Source organism: Mobula hypostoma, chromosome 4 (genome assembly GCF_963921235.1).
Source record: "Mobula hypostoma chromosome 4, sMobHyp1.1, whole genome shotgun sequence".
NCBI lineage: Eukaryota > Metazoa > Chordata > Chondrichthyes > Myliobatiformes > Myliobatidae > Mobula > Mobula hypostoma.
In genome coordinates, this window is record NC_086100.1 from 44,502,331 (window position 1) to 44,514,844 (window position 12,514).

General features: G+C 37.9%; 1 protein-coding gene across 5 annotated transcripts in view; it reads right to left on the bottom strand.

The window, feature by feature from the left end:
- opa1 (OPA1 mitochondrial dynamin like GTPase) overlaps positions 1–12,514 on the bottom strand; it is a 157,952-nt gene that overhangs the window by 124,412 nt on the left and 21,026 nt on the right. For 3 of the 5 annotated variants that reach the window (XM_063045731.1, XM_063045732.1, XM_063045736.1), the window contains 3 exons: positions 10,668–10,744; positions 8,783–8,893; positions 1,867–1,920 (listed from right to left, as the gene is read on the bottom strand). In XM_063045731.1, coding sequence (XP_062901801.1) covers positions 1,867–1,920; positions 8,783–8,893; positions 10,668–10,744 — 242 coding nt within the window. The remainder of the gene's footprint in view (positions 1–1,866; positions 1,921–8,782; positions 8,894–10,667; positions 10,745–12,514) is intronic. The other 2 variants (XM_063045734.1, XM_063045733.1) reach the window with 1 other exon arrangement.

Here is a 12,514-nt window from a genome sequence, read left to right on the forward strand (position 1 = left end):
TAATAATTGCTTTTCTTTATGAAGTCAGATTTCATTTGAAAGCATGTTCATTCTTTTGTAACTATATGACATAAACACACAATACAGTTTATGTCATTCCAAAGCCACAAATTGAATCAATTTTCCATAAATAAAATGATGAGCAATAATCACTTTCAATGAATGTGAGTTCAGTACTCATTCACATAGTGCAAGTATATACACCATATTTGTCTGTATGTTTGTCGACGATGTTTATGTGGTTGGTCCAGTCAACGGTGACCTGAAACATTTTCATAATGTGGGCAGGTAATGTCATCATATAACAATAGCGATAGATATTTCATGGAAATATTTTGTCCCTGAAAGTGATACTGTTCTGGCTGTCTTAAGGTTTGTAAATATAACATTGGTACATTGAAATGACTTTCTCAATAATTGTGAAATTCTCTCGGCATTATGCTTTGTGGCATTAACTATCCTCTAATATTAAGCTTTAAAAGACTGGATTTTGTTGTTAAAAGCCAACAATTCAATACTGAGTAGTTGCAATTTCTCAGCACTAGACCAGTGGGTATCAGGACTCTTGCCGTATCTAAAAATTGTTGGTGGAGTTTCACTAGCAATCTCTAGGCTGCATGCAACCACTGGACATCCCAGGGCCTTACAGAAGTTGCTCAGTATTTATGAGAGGTACTTCTGTTTGGAATTTTGGCTAAGTTAGCCTAGGGATTAAGCCAGCAAGTCCATTCATTTTAATGAGTACTGCATGACTATAAGCTAAAGTAAGGCCATCTAAAATAATTATTATTAAATAATAATTACTAAATAATTAAAAGAATTAAAAGTTTAGTTGACTTTATTGTGAAAACGCAGTTTTAAATTTATTAGCCATTTAGTGATTTTTAAATGCTTTTCAGAGCCAGGGATATTTACAACAACTGCAGAAGCTAAAGATGGGAAGAACTTCATGAATTGTAAACTGTGTAGTTATTGTTCTGGCCAACTTATTTATTTAAGATTGAGACTCTGCCGCTACTCAGGGTCACAAGGGAGACAAAATCATCATTCCAAATCTAGCACAGGCACTTGTGGAGAAGTGGAAAAGTGAGAGGTTACTGCAGAATTCAGGATAATCAGGGTTAATCGTATGCATTCTCAAGAGAGAAAGGGAAGATGTACCATAGATTTTTTTTAAAAAGCTCAGAATACCAATAATCTAACAGCAACATATGATCAAAACAACAAATCCTTAAAGACAAAGCAGATTTCAAAGAACTCGGAGTTCTTCATTTCTAAATGTCTGTAGATTTGATTTAAAATGGCATACAGTGAAGCTTAAAAGAAACCGAGCTCTCAATATTTTAATAGCTTGTTTTAATTCATTAATTGGGACATTGGTATTCTTGTCCTTCAGAAAACAATGGTGCAATGTGTTTATTACTGGCTATAAGTTGTATGCAGTGCCGTTTAGTAGTTCTAGGGCAATGAATGAAAGACAATATTATTTCAAAGTTAGAATAACTTGTTACTTGGTGCTTGTGCTCCCCAGCACTAGCTGCTTTGTCTTACTAGGTGACATAGGCCACAAATTGCGGTGTGGTTGAAAATGTCTTGGTAAGCCACTGCACCACTGTATATCCCGTTGGTGGTACAACTGCAGTATAACCATATAACAATTACAGCACGGAAACAGGCCACCTCAGCCCTTCTAGTCCGCGCTGAACTCTTACTCTCACCTAGTCCGACAGTATCAATACTGTCGGATAACTGGAGGCAGAACTTAGTATCGCATCAGATAAAAAGGCATGTTTTGGTTTCTTACATTTTGTTCAAATCTAAAGCTCACAGCACAGGTGACATCTAGAATGCATTCATTTTCCTGACCTGAGTGCGCAGAAGCTCTTCTTGCAGTTGTTCAGCTTTGTCCTTGTCTGATATCTGAACAAAAAGAGAAGGAAATGAAATATTTAAAAAGATTATTACATTATGGTAAAATTAAGCTTAGAAATTTGACTGCTTGGAAATAACTTAACAGTCAATGAAATTACTCTTTTCATATAACATTCTAGATTCAGGTGCAGTTAAATCAAATCACAAACTTGGTAAAATTTCACATAAATGACATTATAATTAAATTCAAACTCTACTACAACCACTATATATTATAATCTCATTTATTTCTTTGTAAAACGAATGAACTGACATAAAATAAATAGACTGAAAATTAATCAGAGACCTATTATTTTCAGACCCAAGCTCTTCCCTGGATTTCACGAAGATCAAAGGCCAACAATGAGGATATTAGGTACTTACAGTTGGTTATAATGAAGTTTGTATCTAATAATAAATTATACAGTTATTGAAAGTTGTAATTAATAATTATTAGTATACAATTAGTTGAGAAATAATCAACATAGATATTCATGCCGCCATCACGCACAAAATGAACATTAAGGATAAGCTACAGAACCCATCTGATTTTAATAGTAATAAAGACTGCAAAGATTTTATAACAGGAATTTAATTTTGATACAGTAACTTCACAGCTGGGGACAAGCTGCAAATCTCTTTTATATCCTTAAATTATATCAGAATCAGAATCAGGTTTATACTACTGGCATATGTTGTGAAATTTGTTGCTTTGCGGCAGCAGTACATTGCCATACATAGTAATGTTTATAAATTACAATAAGAAATATTTAAAAAATTAATTTAAGTAAGTAGTGCAAAAAGAGAGGAAAAAATAGTGAGGTAATGTTCATGGGTTCATTGACCATTCAGAAATCTGATAGCAAAGGGGAAGAAGCTGTTCCTGAAACGTTGAGTGTACGTCTTCAGGCTCCTGTACCTCCTCCTTGATGTTAGCAATGAAAAGTGAGCAGGTCGTGGATGATGGGTTCCTTAACGATGAATGCCGCTTTTTTGAGGCATCGCCTATTGAAGGTGTCCTCGATGTAGGGGAGGCTAGTGTCCATGATGGAGCTGGCCGAGTTTAAAATTTTCTGCATCTTTTTCCAATTCCGGTCAGTGGGCTCTCCATACCAGATGGTGATGCAATCAGTAAAATGCTCTCCATGGTACATCTGTTGGAGTTTGCGAGTATTTTTGGGGACATACTGATTCTCCTCAAACTCCTAATGAAATCTAGCCACTGTCATGCATTCTTTGTAGTTGCATTGATATGTTTGGCCCTGGGTACCAAATCCTTCAAAAATATTGGTATTCAGGAACTTGAAACTGCTCACTCTTTCCACTGCTGATTGCGTGATGAGGACTGGTTGGTTCCCTGTCCCTGAAGTTCAAAATCAATTCCTTGGTCTTACTGATGTTGAGTGCAAGGTTGTTGTTGTGATACCACTCAACCAGCTGATCTATCTCGCTCCTGTATGCCTCCTCTTCACTATCTGAAATTCTGCCAACAATAGTTCTGTCATTGGCAAATTTATAGTTGATGTTTGAGCTGTGCCTAGCCACACAATTGTGGGTGTAGAGAGAGTAGAGCAGTGAGTTGTGCACGTATTCTTGAGGTGCGTCCATGTTGATTGTCAGAGAGGAGACTTTTTTTGGATCCATACAGACTGGCTTCCCAGTAAGATATGTCAAGGATCCAGTTGTGGAGGGAGATACAGAGCCCCAGGTTTTGGAGCTTATTGATTAGAACTGTAGATATGATTGTGTAGAACACTTAGCTGTAATCTATAAAGAGCAGCCTGACATAGTTCCAGGTGATCCAAGGCCAAAGGGGGAGCCAGTGAGATGCATCCATTGCAGATCTATTGGGGTGATAGGCAAATTACAAAGGTCCAGATCCTTGCTTAGACAGGAGTTGATTCTAGACATGACCAACCTCTCAAAGCACTGCATCACAGCAGACGTGAGTGCCTTTGGGCAATAATCTTTGAAACAGCTCACCCTGCTCTTTTTGGACAATGGTACAATTGTTGCTCTTTTTAAGTGGGTGTGAACCTCCAACTGCAGCAGTGACAGACTGAAGATGTTCCTGAACATTCCTGCCAGTTGGCTGAAACTGTTTTTCAGAACCCTACCAGGTACACCATCACAGCATGATCCCTTGCGAGAGTTCAATCCTCTAGAAAGATGATCAGACTCGGCCTCAGAGATAGAGATCACAGGGTCACCAAATGCTGCAGGGATTTGCACAAGTGTAGTTCTATGCTCTCATTCAAAGCGTGCATAGAAGGCATTGAGTTCATCTGGAAGTGAAGCGTCACAACCATTCAGGATGACAGATTTCACTTTGTAGGAAGTACACCCTACCCTCGTTATATGCAGGGGATACGTTCCTCAAAGTAGACGCATAATGTGAAAATGCATAATGTGAATAATTACTTAAATGGAGAAAATAGGGATGCATTCTGGACGGCTTCCTAAATATGTTTTATCTGTAATTTATTCACATTTTCATACCAATATGACACAAAAGCAGTACCACAAGGCAACATTCATATTATATTTCATCAAATTAAGGTAATATTCAATGTAATAAATCATAGAAAGTTAACATACTCGGGTGTACAGTACTCACCAACAGTGGCAGGTGTGTTTGCTCCGGGAGATGAGTGGTTGTGCAGTGGTGTCAGGCAGCTTTACATGGATGAGGTGGATGGTTGTGTGTTGTCAGGATCATCAAGGACAGCAAGGGGTGAAGGAAGACTCACAGAGCTCTCAGAACTGCCAGCAGCAGATGACTCCGGTTTGAAGAAAGTGGTGAGAAAAGGACAGCAAGGGGTGAAGGAAGACTCACAGAGCTCTCAGAACTGCCAGCAGCAGATGACTCCGGTTTGAAGAAAGTGGTGAGAAAAGGACAGCAAGGGGTGAAGGAAGACTCACAGAGCTCTCAGAACTGCCGGCAGCAGATGACTTCGGTTTGAAGAAAGTGGTGAGGGTTGTTTGCTTCGCAGCATTTTGTTTTTCAGCATACATTTGCTTGTAGTGAAGAAGGCTTGACTGCAGGAAAATGACTGAAATGATGACTCATTTCTAAACTTGGGTCCATGTCCATTGCCATTTGTGCCAAGTGTTCCGCAGCCTTAAAAAATTCTGCCAGTTGCTTCATCGTAAAATCCTTCACCTGCAACTCTACACTTTTTTCATCGTTATCACCTTCAGTCTGAGTTAAACGCAGAAGGTCATCCACACTTAATTCTTCATCATGAGAATCCAGGAGCTCTACCACGTCAGCAGTCTCGAGATCTGAGAATCCTTCCCCACCAATTTTACCGCCCAGGTCTACACAATCCTGGACAGCTGCAGTGAAGGCAGGAAACCCCTTGAGGGTGTGCACACACTCCACCCAAATTGATTTCCACGCTCCATGGAGAAGCTTCTTACTCAAACCCTTAAGAGCACGGAGGTTTAGTGAATGGTAAACTAAGAGAGGCTTCATTTTACAGTCTCCTTCGGCATTGGAACAGATAAACAAAGTCAATCTATCCTTTGCTGCCTGGAAACCTGACACAGTTTTTTCATCCATACTCATGTAAAAGCATTTCAGCATACGCTTCCAAAAAAGCCCGGTCTCGTCTGCATTAAACACCTGCTTTGGTGTGATGCCTAACTCAGCTATCATAGCCCGCAACTGCACAGGGTAGCATCCCAGAACTGTGTTACCTTCACCTGACGCTGCCCTGTTTATAATTTCCAACTTTCTTTCAAGTGTTAAAACGGTTCTCTGCCGCTTGACTGATGGCCCAGGACTTGATATCAGATGCTTAGGAGGCATAGCTAAATATTTCAAGCACAAAATCACTGCACCGTAGGTAAAAACAACAAAAGTTTAAGAGCGCAAGGTCACACATCCATACATTGCCAAAACCAATGCGAGACTGGCGGGAGTGGGACTGTGAGGCATGCGCACATGACTTGTATTGGCGGGAAAGCAGTGCTCCTCGCATAACTGTGAGTTTTGGATGCATATAAGGAGAAGTTGGAAGAAATAGGTTCCACGCATATAATGAGGATAGGGTGTAATGACTTTCAAACCCTGCCAGAGTTGGCATGCATCTGAAACGTCTCTAACCTCAATCAGAATTGTATTATCACTTTCAAAATGCAGGTCGTACCTGGTTTTCTTGTATAGTTTGGATCACTGGTGTTGAATCACAGATTCAATACTGATGATCCAAAACTATACAAGTATCTCCTGGTTCATCAATGGTTTTTGGTTCGAGTATGTCTGGTAGGTTTTCAAAGGCACACTCTTATCTACATATGTCTGGATGAAGTCAGTGCCAACTGTGGTGTATTCATTCAGACTCTCTAAGAAGAATCTGTGAAGAGTATCCAGCCCACTGACTCAAAACAGTCCTGTAAGCTCTCCTCCACCTCCCTTGACATTCTTGGTCTTCAGCACTGGTGCTGCAGTTTTTTAAAGTCTCTGCCTAAATACTGGGAATAGAAGTACAGCCAGGTGATGGGACTTTCCAAAGTATGGGTGTGCGGTGGGACGGAAAACATTCTTGATGGTGGTGATTCAGTGGTCAAGTGTGTTGGCTCCACAGGTGATATGTTGGTGGTAGTAGTTCAGTAAATTCTTCAAGCTGGACAGTTTGAAATCTGTCACAATGATAGGGAAGACCTCAGAGACAGCAGTTTCATGCCTACTGATTACATTCCTTAACTTCTATTGTGCCTGCCTGTCTGGGACATTTCTTTTGCAATCGCAAGACTAAGTGGACATTGATTGCCGTAGGCCTGCTTCCTTTGTATGATGGCGAGACATCAGTGTGCCTCAGTTGTAACTAGGTCTATGCCTCAATCCTCGGGCTTGCATTGTAGAGTGGAATCCTGCCCGTGCTGCCCTCCAGTAGTGGATTGGTGGAATTACAGGCTAGACTGACAAGAACCATCAATCTGCAGGATTTGTTTCTCAGGAACTTGGTCTAAAAATTTATTTCCTTCTGTGATGCTGTTCTTTTTTTTTCCTTTCTTGTTATTTTGAATGCGCATGTATGTTTTTGCACCTTGGCCCCAGAGCCACGCTGTCTCATTTGGCTGTATCCACATATGCTTTAAATGACAATTAAACTTGATTTGATTTGAGGTGGAATGTACACCACTACCAGGATGATGGCGGGAAACTCCCTCGATACATAAAATGGACATTTGACTCTAAGTGTTTGGTTGGGAGAGTAAGAATGAGACAGAACTGCCAAGTTTGTGCACAACAATGAGTTAATCATAAAGCATGCTCCACCTCCTATGCCTTTAAAAGATTGAGCTGTCCTGTCTTTGCAGAGAATGTGAAGCCTTCAGGCTGCAACATTGCGTCTGAAATTGCAGATGTGAGCCACATTTCCGTTAAGGAAAGTACACAGCAGTCCCTGATATCTCTCTGGCACAGCAATCTTGCTTTGTCTTCATTTTTATTTTCCAGAGACTGTATATTTGCCAGCTGGATAGTTATGTCCTTTTTTTGTCATATTCTTATATCTTGTTATATAGGATAATGTGTGTATTTTGAAAATTGAAGTCTAAGACCATTTCAATTTCATATTAAGCTTGAATAGTATTATCACCAAGCATACAAGTTATTCTTTACAATATGATGTAAGGATATGACAGAAAAAGGAAAGGATAAAACATAAGACACTGAAATTTTAAGTACAAAACTAAAAATTAACATTCTGCTGGGAATGAACTGATACTAATTATTTGTAAATTATTCAATAGGCACAACACATGCATATTTATTTCAATGCCTTCTGAAACTGTAGATTAGGAGAGAGTAAGAAATTAGTTCAGATTACTAGTCTGTGCGCAACATATACACCTTTAAAGAAATCCATGCACTACTAAAAATTATCTTTCACTTCCCGACACACCAACCTAAGACTTTCAGATGCTTTAAACTGCTTTTAAAGAATTCGGCAACAACAGGAATAGGAAGTTATATTAATCTCCTCGTTCCAGCACTCTGCACAAACCCACACATGTTAAAAGATCTCTCAAAGCTACTTGACAACATATGGCCTCTTACTGCTGTGGTCAATATCCCCATTTTACAAGATAAAATTTCACTATTTAATTATGCAAATCATCTATAAGTGTACATACAAGATTGTAAATATTATCTAAGATTTAAGATGCATGATGGTTAAATTTCTGAGAATCTGCAGCTCAGAAATTTGGTCTAGCTTGTCAAGATGGAGCAGCTCATGTGTTACACTCTTCACCTATGCAACAGCTTTTAATCCTTACTGAAATACTCTTCTATTTATTTTAGTTTATATAAATGCAAACTAATTTAACAAATGGACACTCTTTAGAAAGGAAGACAAGTTACTAATTAAAAAAAAACCTAAACTGCGGTTAGAAATAATTTTCTCCCAATTTTCTCCCAAAGATAAATGGCCTGTACATAAAACACCATGAAGCATTACAATATATTATCCAAAAAAACATTAATTTCTCATTTTTGATATCAGTTGCAACTTCTGTGCCATTTCAAATCTAGCAGATAAACTTCATCCACACATTCACTATCATGTCAACCAAAAAGGGACCTATCTGGAAAGAATAATCAAGTACATATAATTAGTGATATTGATGATAAATTTTATGCATACAATTCCTGAAAATCCAAAATAGTTAGAATTGTTTGCATATATTTATAACTCATTTCCAATGTCTGCAAATGTTTCAACTTTGAATAAGCAATCATAGTATTTCCTTTAATGTGTAACACCATGAGCAATTCAAATATGTACAACACCCTTGAACAAAGCCAGTGCCAAGCAACCACGTCTGGGTTATCTGAAAGGATAGTTCAATCTATCACCTTTCGTTTCTGTTGGGAGGAGCCAGAGCTTAATTGTTCGGCGACTCTGCGTGCTGCTTCTTCATGCTGCTGGATTTGCTGCTGGATTACAATCAGTTCCCCAAGCACACCCTGCCATGAGTTTTCAATGGGCAAAAGGAAGCAGGGAGGAAAATTAAAAAAAAAACATAAAACACAACATAAAAGACAAATGAACACATAAAACGACTAGGAAAGTATGTACTGCTTAATGAATAGAGGACTGCTGCATTTGGCACCATGAATAAGGAGCAAATGAGTTCAGCAAAACCTGTTTGTAATATAGGCACAAGTTAAAACAGTCACTGAAAGTCATGTAATCCAAAGTATTCCAGTCCTTAAATGATGCATAATTTAAATAACATCTGTATAATAAAAACACCAATGATCTTGGACTACACCATCACTTATACAGATGTCATTATGACTGCAGGACAAATATAACTGTGGCAAACGTAAAAAAAAAAGTAGCTACACTGTTTTCTAACATTTTGCAAAATTCTCTTTCCAATAAACATACAATAAATCAAGAGTTCTGAAAGCAAATACAAAATTTTCTAATGAGAGTTAACCATTACATTATACCATACATTTAATGGCTTTTGTCTCCAAGAGTGATCCTCATTTTGCGTAGTTAGTTTATGTAACTCTGAATCTTCTCACCCCTCAGTAGTATATTCATTTTGTTTTCAATACTATTCTCACAATTTCCCAATCCAACCAATTTCTAACACTCTGAGCTGCATTTTCCAGCCATGAATTTGGACATTGCTAAGCACCCTGTTGCCTTTTGTGCTGGCATTGAGAGGGTTCACAGACAGTTCACAGGAATGATTCTGGAAATGTAAGGGTTAATGAGGAGCGTTGGCTAGCTCTAGGCCTGTACTCCCTGCAGTTTAGGAGAATGAGGAGGGAAATCTCATTCAAGCTTATCGAATACTAAAATGTCTAGACAGTGTGGATGTGGACAGGATGCTTCCTATTGTGGATGAGTCTAGGACCAGAGGGCACAACCTCAGCATAGTGGGACAGCTATTTAATACAGAGATATAGAGGAATTTTGTTAGCCAGAGGGTGGTGAATCTATGGAATTCATTGCCACGGATGGCTCTAGAGGCCAAGTCATTGAGTATATTAAAGCAGAGGTTGATAGTTTCTTTATTAGGGCATCAAAGATTAGAGGGAAGACAGGAGACTGGGGTTGAGAGGGATAATAAATCAGCCATGATGGAATGGCAGAGCAGATGCAATAGGCCAAATGACATAATTCTGCTCCTATATCTTATTATGGTCTTTTTCAGCATAAGTGGACCACCTTAAACTTATTAATTATCATCAAAATAAATGAAGATACTTTTAGCACAGGTAAATGTGGTTGAACACCAATATATTTCAATCATTGCACAAAAATATCCACATCCCAATCAGATATGTATTTCAATTTAGTATCTAAATAGTTTATTTCTTAATTTATTTCTCAAAACAGGATTAACTTCATTGTGTGAACTGGTTGTCTATGTGGCAAAAGTAAAGGAGTAAAATTAATTTACAGAATTACAGTGTTTCTTCATACTGTACACTGTTGGTGAGACAATCTTCCCCATCCCCAGAAAAGTTCCACATATACCTAAAACAGAAATACTTCACAGAAATAGATAAAGTAATTCAGGTTGAGTAAGAGTTCTATTACCAACACATCTTCTACAATTATAATAAAATTTAAAAATTGGCAATTTGAAGCAACAATAATTTTCAATTTGTTTCAATCAATCCTTTATTATTTAATATAACCCAAATACAAGCTTCAATTATCTACAAACGTACATTGAAGTAAGTAGCTTAATGCACTAATTTATTCCAAACTTGCCTTTTTATATTGCTTCCCATTACTGTCGAACCCTTGAGAATCAGATGCTTTCATAGCAGCAGAATTTTCTGTAGAATCTGGAACAGTCAAAAAAATGAACTAATTTAGCTTCCAAAAAACCCGTTAGAATGTTGAGAGCAAATCTGGGACATCAGTGTTTTTGATAGAATTTGTAAGCTTCGGTGTGTTCACATCTTTGTTTCTCTTGGAACATTGGTGGTTTTGGAGATGGTGTTGAAGAACTGATTGTGAGCGCCACCTGTGCACTGTGCACCAGGTGGTGGAGTAAGTGAATGTTTCAAATAGATAGCTGGGTACCAATGAAGCACACTCTTTTCATTTTGATATAGCTGTACTCAAACAGACAAGTTAAACATATTCTATTACAGTCCTAACTTGAGGCCCCATGTCACAGAACACACAGCTGCTGACTAACTCTAGCTGCCACAGTATTTAAGTGGTGAATTCAGTTAAATTACGGACCATTGCTGATCTCTTAGATATTGCTAATTAGGGGTTTTAATAATGAGAATGTCAATGAATATCAAAGGAAGGTGGTTAGACTCTCGAGAAGAGTTGGTCTCTATCTTGTATCTGGGTAAGGTGGCATTTAAGTGGCATGAATATTACTTGCCACTTACTAGCTGAAGCTTGAAGATTGTCTAGGTCTCATTGCAGACGTCCGCTTACTGCAAGAGATTTGGAAATAGAACTAAGTGTTGCAAATATCCACACTTCTGGACGTGATGAAGGAAAGGTAATTGATGAAGCAACTTAAGATGGCTGCGCAGGGAACTGAGAAAATCCTTTCTAAATCTGAGACAGTTAGCTTTCAGTAGTTATGATTATATTTGAATGTACAAAGAGCAACTAGCTTCTTTCTAATTCCCAGTTAACTGGAATTCTCCTGGGGACCCTTGATCCCACGTTCTGCCTTGATGACTCACCTCTGAAATTCAGCTTTCTTATCCATAATTAGACCTGGGCTATAATGATTCCTGGAGATGAATGCAACCCAAATTGAACTTTTGAGATCAATTACCCAACTACTGCTCATGTACATTTGATTAGTCCATGGTCCTTTCCATCAATGTACTAATGCAAAAATATGTGAAATGGGCAATTACCCTGACTGGATTTGTGAATAACACAGGCAGGCAAATTTTCATTACAAAATGGAATTCCGTGCAAGACAATAATTTATCTATATATAGACCCCTATTATAAACGTAATGGTGTTTAATCATGTTAGTAATTTGGTGTCTTTGCTACATAGTTTTGAGACAAGGTTATGCACAGGTACAGTCCTTATTCCCTTGGTTAATTCCTCTCTGCTCTATTTGTATTCTAATTTTTCTTTCTGAAACAAACTTATATGTCTATACCAAAACAGGAGTAAATATTTTTACACTGTAAAAGCAGATGACAATTGGATCATGAATGAGCTTAATATGAATAAATTACTATGTTTAATGCCAAATAAAACATTCCATTTTTTTTGTTGAAGTCAAAGGAGGTAAATTTCTGAGTCATTAAACTTTCAGTCAGTTTAGAAGTAATGTTCATGTCAAGGATTTATAGCACACACTGTGTTTGAAAAACATATCTCTTATAAGAAGGAAACAATAAAATAACTGTTGTTAAGTGCAGTAAAACCTCATTAATTAATAGAATTTTGCAGGTTTTCTTTCTTCTCTGATGGCACTTCATGGAGAAGATAAAGGCTAAATTTCACAATTTAATGTGCAAAGATTCAAAAGTGATTTTTAACTGTAATATGTGCCAAATGACCTATAACTACCCTAAGGGAAACTTTTATCAGTGCCAGTATTAACAAATGAAACTTT